Source organism: Cucumis melo, chromosome 8 (genome assembly GCF_025177605.1).
Source record: "Cucumis melo cultivar AY chromosome 8, USDA_Cmelo_AY_1.0, whole genome shotgun sequence".
NCBI lineage: Eukaryota > Viridiplantae > Streptophyta > Magnoliopsida > Cucurbitales > Cucurbitaceae > Cucumis > Cucumis melo.
In genome coordinates, this window is record NC_066864.1 from 2,320,742 (window position 1) to 2,332,621 (window position 11,880).

Here is an 11,880-nt window from a genome sequence, read left to right on the forward strand (position 1 = left end):
AAAAACAACAATAAAACAATTCCATGAAATTATTCCAAAACATGCATACCCCATTCAGAACCTAACCAGCCAATTCATCTACAACAAGAGAACCGTAATTTACACCTCCATGGGATTATTAAATTATATAGAATCTCATAATATGTTAATGATCTTCAATTACCAAACACAGCAATTGAAATAAAACGCCCTACAAATTTCTTGAATGATATTATAACTGTCCATACCAAAGTAATAAGACAGCCAGATACCTGTTTAACAACAATGAAGGACATATAAAGCAGTTGTTCTTAGGAGTAAAAGAAAAATCCAAACATCACTAGAAGAAATTGACACAAACACAAAATACATATAGCAGAGATTCACCAACAGAAGTAGATGTTTAAACATAGTCTGTAGTAACTCACCCTAGCGTCTCAAGAATATTCGTAAAATTAGACAAACTACAAGTATAACAATCAGTAAATCCTAGACAGAAACAACGAACAACATGAATAAAATTGAGCCCTCAATTATCAACCTGGAAGCTGATGAGTTATACCCTTGTCCAAACTTCAATTCTTTACTTGCTAGATGACTTGTACGCGTCCAGTATCAACTTTGTCTGATCCCTAATCAACTCCGTCCTCTTCAGAAAAAGCTCGAGTTCTGCAAGATGCAATTTCTTCCACTCTTCCTCCAGCTCTGTTCTCTTGGATTGCCCTATTAACTCTAATCCTGGCTTCAAAAAACTTTCCGGCAAACCAACAGCACCCAAAGACCTTTCAAACGCAACAAAACCATCCATGCAACCTGAAGGAGCCTCGCAATCATCGACTTTCATGCTATCATCCTCCTTCGGGGCATCAGGAGAAGGAAGCAAATCAGCTTTCAGTGAAGCCAGTGCCTTACTGGTGTTACCTCTTTGGTTCTTCTTTGGAGTGCCATTAGCATTTGGCTTGAGCTGCTCCACAGCCGGAGTTCGAAGAATTCCTTCGCCGCCCCATATTCTCTTCGACAGTTCAAACCCTTTCTGCTCGTGGGCTTTTGAGAACGTTGGGTCTGCACCCTTCTTCCCTCTATCTGCATTGTTCCTATATTTCTTCTTCAGTCGACGTATCTTATCCATTAATTGGGCCTTGGTTACGTCGACATGGAGAGATTTCTTGATGAAATCATGAAATGCATTCATATCCAAAGATGGGTCAGAACCCTTCTCAGCTGAATAATCGATCATACCGTTCAGTATAGCAATCTCGTCGTCCTCACTCCATAGTCTCTGAAACAGCTTCTTGGACTCGTCAACAGATTTCTTGGAATCGTCTTCCGCCACAACCCCATCATCAGCGTCAGCGTCAGAACTCTTCTTTGGCCGTTTTGCATCTCTTGTCGTCTCACTAGGCTTCTTCAAAGACGGTCTCGCAGGCGTAGCTGAGGCAGAAGGCTTGGATCTGGGCTTTTTCACCTTCGGAGTCTCTTCCATCGGCTTAGAAGCAATCGGCTTGACGTTTCGTCCGGACTCAGTATCCGAATCGGTGTCGGATCCGGAGCCGGTCTCTGAGGAAGAAGACTGAGCCTGAGAGTTAGTAGAAGGTTCAGATTTCTTAGGTACAGGTTTCTTCTCGACAACAGGAGTGGAAGGAAGAGAAGAAGGTTTCTTCGGTTTCTGAGTCTGAGCTTGAGTTTCTTCTTCATCCTCTTCTTCTTCTTCAGAGGAAGATCCGTCTCTGGAAACGCCTTCCTCTTCCTCGCCTGATGAGGTTTCTACTTCTTCGGAGGAAGACGCTGCCGGAGGCTCATCCAACGGCGAGGGGCGTTTGGGAGCCATAGTCGGGGACGGAGATCGGGGTTTGTTTGGCTTGGAGGTGCTAGGGTTTGATCAGAAACAAGAGACTGCGCATCAAAAGTTCCGTGGTCTTAGTCAAAGGAACGAGAATTGGGCGCAATATCTGGGGGTCCACCATTTGTGACCGTCAGGTTAAAGTTAAAGGAATCTTCTTCCGTTGGGGGTAATGACGAACGCATCACATTTTCAACTCATTTCTAAAATTAAATTTGTCAAGAAAAAAAAAAAAAAACAAAAAACAAAAACTATTCAAAATATGCAAAGTATTATAAAAATATAATTCTTAATAGATTGTAGTAGATAAAAGATAAATCACTATTGATTTATTATAATAGATACTTTTAGATTACTAGCATTCATGAATGTATGGTGGTTGCTCCGTTTCTAGTTCATGTTAAGGCGTCTATGTAGCAACTTCTTACCACTGATTATTACTATGGAGGTTTTCACTTTTCACCAAAGTTAACGCCACCAACGTTATTGACGACGACAACACACCGTCAATGCGATTAACTTTCTTGTCCTTTGTGTTGATGCTTTATGTCTCTGTTTTAGCTAATTTGATGTGATCATCTCAAAGAGCAAAAAAGAATATTGATGAAAAGAAAAAAAATAATAAGCTTAAATACTAATTATTCTATGATTTTGAAAATATGTATTTGAAATCTTGAATTTTCTTTTTACTAATATCAAAATATTTAGTAAAGAATTTACAATGATAACTCACTGATGACGATTTATGAATTTCTAAATGTTGTTGGTAATATGTTGTCTTGCAAAACTACTAAAATTATAATCAAAAGTAAAATCATAAATTCTTGAGTGGTTGTCTTTTGAAAAATAAACAGATAAAGAAATTTCGTATTCAACGTTACATTTAATGATAATTAATAATTAAAAATCATTTTTATTAAGAGTTTATTGAAGTGATTTAATTAGCAATCTTACATCTGATTTATAAAATAATAAAGTTATCCATCAAATTAATTATGAAAATTGTTAAAAAGGATAAAAAGGAAGGGTAAAATACAGAAAAAAGAATTTTTCCATATAGAAACTTTTATACATAGTATAAATACAAAAATTTATATACATAGTAATACAGACTTTAATTGCTGAAAGGCTTCTATAATTTATCCGTGATAAATCAATATTTTAGATATAATTTATAGTTATAGATTTTCGTCGATTTTGTTATATTTACAATATTTTTAAAATATTACGTATGTTAATATTTTAAATATAATTACTATTTCATTTATTTTTAAACAATTATTATAAACTATATAAATACTTAATGTAGATGGTAAATGAATATTATTTATTGAATAATTGGTAATATGCATAAAAGAAAATAAATTGTTGTAACGTACATATGTTAACATATATAAATTGGAAACTTTGTAGTTCCCATCAACCTTCAAGATTTTTTTTTTTCTTTTGGTAAAAATAAGTATTTATATGGTTTCCTACGGAACACAATAATGTAACAATGGTCAGAATATTTATGATCTTGAACCATGCCAACTGTTAATGCATGGCTCGATTCCAATCAAAATCTAAGAAATTGATCAACTCAAGCATTTTTAACATCGAGCGGTAGATTAGGTCCACATTTTATTGTTATTTTTATCGTCATCAATATTTTAGTCAATATCTTTATAGAATTACATGTGATCCATAAAAAAAATCCAACTGAACTTTTTTAGAAGTTTATTCCAAATAAACCCCACGTTAACCACCATTATTAGAAGCTGGAAAAAAAGAAAAGTCAAAGTTTTATACAAAAAGGGAAAGAGCTTGATTGTTCACTGGAATCTAAGTCAATCTTTCATTTCTTTCTCTTCTTTCTTGAAGTAATATAATATAATGAATTGAATATAAGAACAAAAAGAGATTAAATACTATCAGCTCTCTCCTCAATCTTCCTGGATTGCAGAAACATGTAGATGCAGATTATCAAAATCCAGCAAGAAGCTACTGACAAAACCATTATGATCACAATATGAACTTTGTTCTTCCCATTCTTTTTGCCTGCAAAAACCTGAGTTAGGCCCAGAATTCACACTGCTCTGTGAAGATAAACAAAAGGAAAGAAACATACCTACTGCACGAGATTTGTGAACGGTTGATGAGGTAGTTGGCCCATCATCAGTTACAGAATCAAAGAAGCGGGTTGGTTTATAATTCACCAAACAGCTGGGGGTAAAAATCCCAGCTGATTGGCTACAACAACTTGGGAGTTTCTTGAAAATGGAGGATAAGCAATCATCACATTGTTGTGGAGTTAAATCAGGCAGGCATTGAACAAGGGCGTATGTTGTTTCCAGCTCTGAACTTGACATATTTCCAGCTGCATATTTGTGTAGAGAACCATGATCACCTAAAGAAGCTTTGTTTTTTAGACTATTCAACAAGATTCTTAGATTTCGAATGAACTGATCTGTGTTCGTTGCGTTTTTTGTAGACTGAGTCCTGAACATTGGACTAATATGCATTTGATTGGACAAGGATGAACTTGAGTAGTGCAAGAAGCAATTTTCATACCATCCAATTGCTTCCTTTTGGTTAGGACAGCGCTTTGTGAGGAGGCGAACAGAGTCATTGAGGCAGCTTTGACAAGCGTCAAGCTTAATCTCAGGTCGACAAAGACCAACGGCATTAGCTCTGTCTGAGTTTTGTCCATAAGAGAATCTGTAAAAGCCATTCTCGAGCTTTCCATTGGTGGTGACGGAGGAGAGGACATGGTCAAGGTTGGCCTTGAAGGTACTGTTGGGTATGAAGTTACCAGTTTTATACAAGCAGAGGTGAGAGATGAAGTTTGGCTGAGCACTAGCTTTGGTCATTAATAGCAGCAGAGAAGGGAGAAGGTACAATGCCATAGCTGCTTGGCTTTGAGCTTCTTCTCAGCCATTCCCTTTTATATATCAGACTCATTTTGAGTTTCCTATTTGACCATGTATATAAAATTAATGGAAATTCATAATTGTCAAATAACCATGTTCAATTATTCTTGACAGCACACTATAAATTTAAATCATGACGGGAGAATTGGAAAAAAATGTACGCAACACATATAAATTAAAACAATTATGAAGGTGAGAATATTCAATTTGAAATAGAAGAAGAATACATATGTTACAAGCACATTCAACTTTATGAAGATTACAAGACCTGTTTTGCACCAATGTTAATTTGAGATTGTTACCTCCATCCCAGGACCCTAGTAAGCTTGAACATCAATAGCTGAATACTGATTTGCCGATTCTTCTTCAACATAAAAGCTCTCAGATAGACTATGCTGTGATCCTTCTGTGTAATCATCAAGATGCCGTGGCAAGTTTGAGGTATTGCTCTGCAGCAAAAATCCAGGCTCCAACGGTACAGGTAGAGTGACGGAGTTGCAATTGAGCATGAGAACAACTGAATCCATGGTTGGTCGGCTATCTACATTTTCTTGAACACACAGTAATCCTAGATGGATGCATCTCACGATTTCATCAATGCAAGTTCTAGCCAGTATTGGGTCTATTATGGTATTCTTCTTTGCTGAAAACAATTGACATCTCTCTGCTAAATTCTTGAACTAATTCTTTTTAAACAACAAGTCTATAATTAATATTCTATTAATATTCCTTTGTTTCTTTTTTTAGTGAAAATTAAGCTAGCACACACCGATTCCAAGTTCAAACTTTGGATCCCCTTCCTCCCCCTTTTTACAAGTGTTTTGCAACTTCGGAAAGCTAAAACTTAAAAAGAAAATTTAAAACTAAATTTATCGAAAGAAATTAAAATATATACATATACATGCATAAATACATACACATTTATGTATATTTGACGATAGGTGGAGTAGAGGAATCAAAACTCAAACTTGCAACCAAAAGCTTGTGAGTCAAACACCAAACGCCAATATGTGATATCTAACATTACAGTTGGGTGAATAATATCTCCAAGTTTTAGTACAACATAGTGGGATTCTTTGAAACACCAATTTAAGCATGCGTCTTCCTTTTATCTTTCGATGCTGGTTGAATTGTTTGCTGAAGCCAAGCACGCATGTATATCAAATATACATACAATGTGATGTGCATATATCCTACCAAAAGCTTCTTGGATTGAATCCTACTATAACAATGTAGGAAGACACGGGGAAAAATTTAGGCACGCATCACATTGTACATTTGAATCCAAGCTTTTGGCAGTAAGTTTGAGGTTTGATTCCTCCACCAGCGGTCAAATATTATGCATGTATATGCATAGACTTTAGTTCTTCAATAAATTTCAAAGATGGGGAGGGAGATCTATAGTTGAATTGTTTTGACTGCTGAATCCAAGCATGGCTCACATAAGTAAATAATAAGAAATGTATGTATTGTGGTTTTTCTCCATGTGCTAAAAGTTTCTCCGAATATATCTTCACTTGTTACAAATAATGGACTTAGGTCATGTTGAAAGCTCAAGAATAACTAAGATTTACTTTGTCCAAATTTTTTATTATCCTAATAAGGATCTTGTTGCTTATAAATACTTCCCCTTTGTACCTTTATTATTATAAGAAAATAATGAGAAATATTAATACCGTAGTTTTTCTCCCTTTTAGTACTTCCGTATATAGAATCACGAAGAAGCAGCATCTTTCAAGCTATCCAGTAATGCGATCAGGTTTGCTTGAACAGATCTTTCTGTATTATTTGGTGGTTTGTTATCCATGGTATGTATTGGGGCTCAAGTTCCATTGCTCCAAATATGGGACGACTTGAAAAGCGTGGCATACAGTTACCATACCACACAATTGCTTCTTTCTGCTTAGGACAAGGATGTGTGAGAAAATATATATTAAGGCAGCTTCGACAAACATCCGGCTCTGTCTCTCCTCGGCAGAGGCCAATAACGTTTGCTGATTCTGAGCTTTGACCATAGGAAAAATTGTAAAAGTCATTGACAGTATCTTCGGCAGTGATTATGGAGGAGAGTACATGATCGAAGTTGGTCTGATAGGTGCTGTTGCCGGTAAGTTCCCTACTTCATACATGCAGACATGGTTGACCATGACTCGTTGGGTGGCACAAATTCTTGCAAAGAAAAACAAAGCAAGAGGAAGAAGGAATGCCATATAATGTTGGCTAAACAACAGAGAAGTTACAAAAAACCATAACATGTAGGAGCTTCCCTTTAAGACAAATATATCAAATATTTAAACAGTAGCCTTTGGACTTCGAAGGTCCTTGGTTTATCCTTTGACTTCTGATTTTTGTCTGACTTTCCCTTATTTAAATTTTTAATAGAGTTTTTATTGTATGATCTACTTTATTAATAAATTCAAATTTTGAATATAGTATAACAACAGTTGTTATCTGCTAACTTTATAACTCGCGGATAGAATTTTCAACCAACTTAGGAAAACCAATTTTTATTGATCTAAAGTTATGAAAACGACACAAGAATTTAATCATAGGGTAATCTATTTTTTTTTAATACTTTTAAAGACAGTGCGTACATGGAGATATTATAATCATTGGAAAGATAATGGAATGCCTAAATAAAAAAAATGTCAAAAGTCAATGACCAATCCAATTAGCTTCACAAACGAAAAGACAAATTAAAAATCTATGAATACTTTTTCAACTAATTAAGAAGTTAAAATGACAAATGACTTGATATACTTATTTGTTAACTTAAATCTTTTCATCTATAACTTTTTTAGAAATATATATCACAATTCTGTCTAAATCACCTTAAAATTGAGATGGGACATTTTTCTCAATATCAACTTTTAAAAGCCTGGGTTAGAAATACCCTAGAGTTATTCTTATTTCTCCACAGAAAATCACTAAAGACATGGACTAAAGAACTATGCACATGAAAAGGTTAGTATTGCCTGTTCACATAAATGTTAAGTCGAGGTTGTTTCTTCATTCCAAGTCCCTAGAATATGGGTTAAACTGGTTTGATGATTCTTCTTCAATAGAATTGCTCGCAGATGGGCTAAATTGAGAACCTTCTGAGCAATTAAATTGCTGTGCAATGTTCGATGATCTACTATGCAGCAAAAATCCAGGCCGTGTTGGTGCAGGAAGAGTGAAGGAGTTGCTATTCAGCATGAGAACAACAAAAGCCATGGTTGGTCTGCTATCTGCATCTTCTTGAACACATAATAATCCTAGATGAGTGGATCTTATGATTCCATCAATGCAAGTTCCACTCAATATTGGGTCTATAATATTTGCAATTGTTCCTTTCGTCCAGTTTTCCCATGTCTGCATTGCCAGGATTGTGTTACATTTGTAGGAAAAGAAGTAAATGATGTCCCTTAAGAATATTAGTACTTACATAGCTCAAAAGATGCTTTATATTTTCACCGTCTTGAAAGCTACCGTTCTTCTGGCCACTCACTATCTCTAAAAGAAGGACACCAAAACTAAATACGTCTGATTTTACTGAGAAATGTCCATACAATGCATATTCTGGGGCCATGTATCCACTTGAAATAAATAAATACTTTTAAGTTCAATAATTGTCTGTCTCCCAAAAGAAACTAATTTTTCAAGAGAATTCAATTCCTCGACTTTAAAAAAAGGGGGCAAAAGAGACTTACTATGTTCCTTTAATTTTACTTGTATCACCATTGGATTGATTGTTCGAACACAATCTTGCCATTCCAAAGTCGTTAATTTTTGGATTTAGTTCTGCATCTAATAATATATTACTAGCTTTAAGATCATGATGGATGACTTTGAATCGAGAATCTTCATGGAGATACATGAGGCCACGACTGATGCCTACTATAATTTTGTAACGTCTTGGCCAGTCCAAATATTGGCGCTGCATTGGATCTACATTTTCATTTGACAGGAATATGGCTTGCTTAGCTACTAAAGGCAACGATAATGTGGATTTTTTTTTTACCAGAAAGTTTACAAAATGATGCTCAAGAACATAGAACAAAGTGCAGAAAAGTACCGAATATGAAACGATCTAGGCTTGAATTAGGTAAAAACTCGTAGATTAGAAGTCTTTCACTTCTCTCGAAACAAAAGCCTAGAAGACGAACCAGATTCCGGTGCTGCAACTTGGCAACCAATAAAACTTCATTCTTAAATTCAAGGTCTCCCTGTTGAGATCCTCGAGCTAGCCTTTTTACAGCCACTTCTTGTCCATTGAGAAGTTTACCCTGAAGGATAAAAAGCAAAACAAAAATATTAGAATTCATCTATCCTGATGGGACAAAATGCTACAGTTGTGTTCTATTTCTGTTCAATTACCTTATAAACGATGCCAAATCCACCTCGTCCAAGTTCATTGGCAGTTGAAAAGTCATTGGTTGCACCTCTGATCGTCTTAAAGTCGTATTGCAAGAAGTCCACAGAGTTAATATCACCATCACTAGCTTCACAAGTAGTGTAGTGACAAGAGATTTAAAAGAAAATCATACTTTCAAGAAGATAATTATACCCATTGGGGGGGGGGGGGGGGGGGGGGGGGGGGAGCTCTGTGACAAAAATAAAATAATCTTACTCTCTCGTCTTTCCCTCAACTTTCTGGATCTCCAAAAGATAAAGATCCCGGTGGTCAATAATGCCAAAACCGCCACAAGTGGAAGAACTATCACAATGACACTTCGTATTTTGAACTTCTTTCCTGAAAAAAGGGCATCTTTGGAAGCTAAATTCTTGAACTACTTGTTAAAAACACTAAATCTTTTTATCCTGAGAATGTATTATTCAATTTTTGCAAATACATTGCTTGATTCTTGAAAGCTTGAGAAAAAACAAAATATAGTATAGAAAAGGGCAAAAGTGACATAAGCATAAACCATACCCCCTGTAGACATGGTACTAGTTGGGTGCGGTTGCAGTGGTCGTTTCCACTTAGAAGAAAACTCAAAGAAGATGTACGGTTCATATCTGGCATGACAGCTGGGTAAAAAAACTTTCATTCCTTCGCTACAGCATGGTGGGATTGCTTGCAACGCTGACTCTAAGCACTCATCACATTGTAGCTGAGACAGGTCAGGTGTGCATTGCATAAGCCCATATATTGTCCAGAGCCTCTCTGCAACTACGTCTCCAGTTGCATACTTCATTAGAGAACCACCTGAAGAGGTATTGTTTTTCAAGCTATCCAGCAACAATTTTAACTTCTGGCTGAACATAGCTTCCTCTGTTATATTGACTGTCGACCACGTGTAGATTTTGGGTCGAGTATCCACTACACCAAATATGGAAGAGCTTGAATAGCGAAGCATACAGTTGTCAAACCACCCAATTGCTTCTTTCTGCTGAGGACATAGATTTTTCAGAAGATATATAGAGTCAATGAGGCAGCTTTGACATACATCAAACATAAGATCGCCTCGGCAGAGGCCAATAGCATTGGCTTTGTCTAAGTTTTTCCCGTAGGAAAAACTGTAAAAGCCATTGCCAGTATCTTTGGCAGTTGCAATAGTGGTGAGGACATGATCGAGGTTGGTCTTATACGTACTGTTGCTGGTGAAGTTCCCCCTATCATACGAACAGAAATGGCCGATGAAGACAGGTGGGCTGGCACAAACTCTGGCAATGAAAAACAAAACAAGAGTAAGAAAGAATGCCATGTACAATATTGGCAATGAGAACAAAAGAATTGCAGAAACATCATTACAATATTTTGGTTTTTAAGTTAGATCTATCAAATATTTAAATCTGTTAGGACTTGGAATGATCATAAAGACCATGATTAGTTTATTGTTTGACCAACAAGATACAAATTTTGGCTTAAAATACTGATCCTTTGCTTTGTTTATTGCCTTTATTTTATAAGAAGTTTGATTCTATACACTACATTATTATGAATTCCAAATGTCGCAATCGATGTTATTAGTCAATTTAATAAATTGCAGGTGCAATTTCCATCCAAAACTCACCAAGTTCCGCCTTTCTTAAACTAAAGTTAAAAACTAAACATACAATTTAACAATAAGGTTATTTAATCCATGTAAATATTCGTACTTACTATGGAAAGTGCGTTCATGGAGAGAAGCATTTCGCATTTATTTATATTTAAACATAGTCAATGATCAGAATCAGGAATGCAAGAATACCTGAAATATTGGCTATAAAATCTTCATTGTCAAGCTTTTCAACCATTACGACTGACCTAATTGGAAACATGAGGAGTCTCTTTTGCTACAAATTGTATTGCTGAAATTTAAAAACGAACCATACAATAGGAATTGGTATAATTTCTGGAAGCGTTCCTGCAAATAAGAAAAAGTCAAAGTCAGAGTTCAGTCCGGTCAATTCCATGCATTGTATAAAATGTCTTCGGTTCTGATAAAACATAGAATCTCTACCCAAAACCAAACTACGATTCATCTCACACAGATGCAAACTCAATCAATCTTCCTCCAACTCCGTTCTTTAGGATTTTCACAGATTTTAGGGCAAAAGCAGGAAGACCATTCAAGCATCCTGCAGAGACCGTGATAGTGATTTTTCAAACTTCTTGTCCCCCCTCCTTTCGGAATGTCTAGAGACGAATGAAACTTGGGTTTCAGTGACTCGACGAAACTTGTAAATTGATTAGGTCTTAGTAACATCGACGATCATGAAACGGATTCATCCATTTGTAAAGCTAGGGCTTCATTTTTTTCTTTCTCCGTATAATCAATCAACAAATTCAGTATAGCTATCTGGTGCTCCCCAGATATGAAAACAAATTTATAATATGAACAAGACTACTTTAATACTACAAAAATTTCTTAGATATATGTGTTTGGAGAGGATGAGTTGAGTTGAAATGTTTGTTTGAGTTTACAAAATTCAATCTATTCCTCTAAGGAATTTTAATTCAATTTGGTTGGAAGGTTTCCCCTCTCAATCTTAGATAACTTTAATGTCACAGTCTAAAGAGTGTCAACTTCTATACTAATCAACAAATTATAATTAATTAAAATTATAAAGAAAACTTGTAAACACTACTTTTATCAATATAATCTTTTTGTTATCATTTTTTCGAAGAATGCTTTCAAAATTCAATCAAGATGGAAGGTTTAGTCTCCACTTTCGTAATTG

General features: G+C 35.6%; 4 protein-coding genes across 4 annotated transcripts; all 4 read right to left on the reverse strand.

The window, feature by feature from the left end:
- Positions 1 to 329: 329 nt before the first annotated feature.
- On the reverse strand, positions 330 to 1,975 carry LOC103484580 (STOREKEEPER protein). Its single transcript, XM_008441722.3, has one exon. It carries the CDS (start codon positions 1,805 to 1,807, stop codon positions 563 to 565), a length of 1,245 nt encoding a protein of 414 aa, XP_008439944.1. The 5' UTR covers positions 1,808 to 1,975; the 3' UTR covers positions 330 to 562.
- A 1,655-nt stretch (positions 1,976 to 3,630) lies between these two features.
- On the reverse strand, positions 3,631 to 4,757 carry LOC103484581 (cysteine-rich receptor-like protein kinase 26). The gene has a single exon (XM_051088629.1). It carries the CDS (start codon positions 4,705 to 4,707, stop codon positions 3,745 to 3,747), a length of 963 nt encoding a protein of 320 aa, XP_050944586.1. The 5' UTR covers positions 4,708 to 4,757; the 3' UTR covers positions 3,631 to 3,744.
- A 2,768-nt stretch (positions 4,758 to 7,525) lies between these two features.
- Positions 7,526 to 10,421, reverse strand: LOC103485317 (cysteine-rich receptor-like protein kinase 27). Its single transcript, XM_051088376.1, has 6 exons — positions 9,647 to 10,421; positions 9,344 to 9,466; positions 9,091 to 9,215; positions 8,789 to 8,999; positions 8,159 to 8,661; positions 7,526 to 8,085 (listed from the first exon to the last, which is right to left on the reverse strand). The coding sequence occupies exons 1-5, from the start codon at positions 10,419 to 10,421 to the stop codon at positions 8,423 to 8,425; spliced, it is 1,473 nt and encodes a 490-aa protein (XP_050944333.1). The 3' UTR covers positions 7,526 to 8,085; positions 8,159 to 8,422.
- Positions 7,741 to 8,302, reverse strand: LOC127150522 (cysteine-rich receptor-like protein kinase 44). Its single transcript, XM_051088375.1, has 2 exons — positions 8,159 to 8,302; positions 7,741 to 8,085 (listed from the first exon to the last, which is right to left on the reverse strand). The coding sequence occupies exons 1-2, from the start codon at positions 8,300 to 8,302 to the stop codon at positions 7,741 to 7,743; spliced, it is 489 nt and encodes a 162-aa protein (XP_050944332.1).
- Positions 10,422 to 11,880: the final 1,459 nt, after the last annotated feature.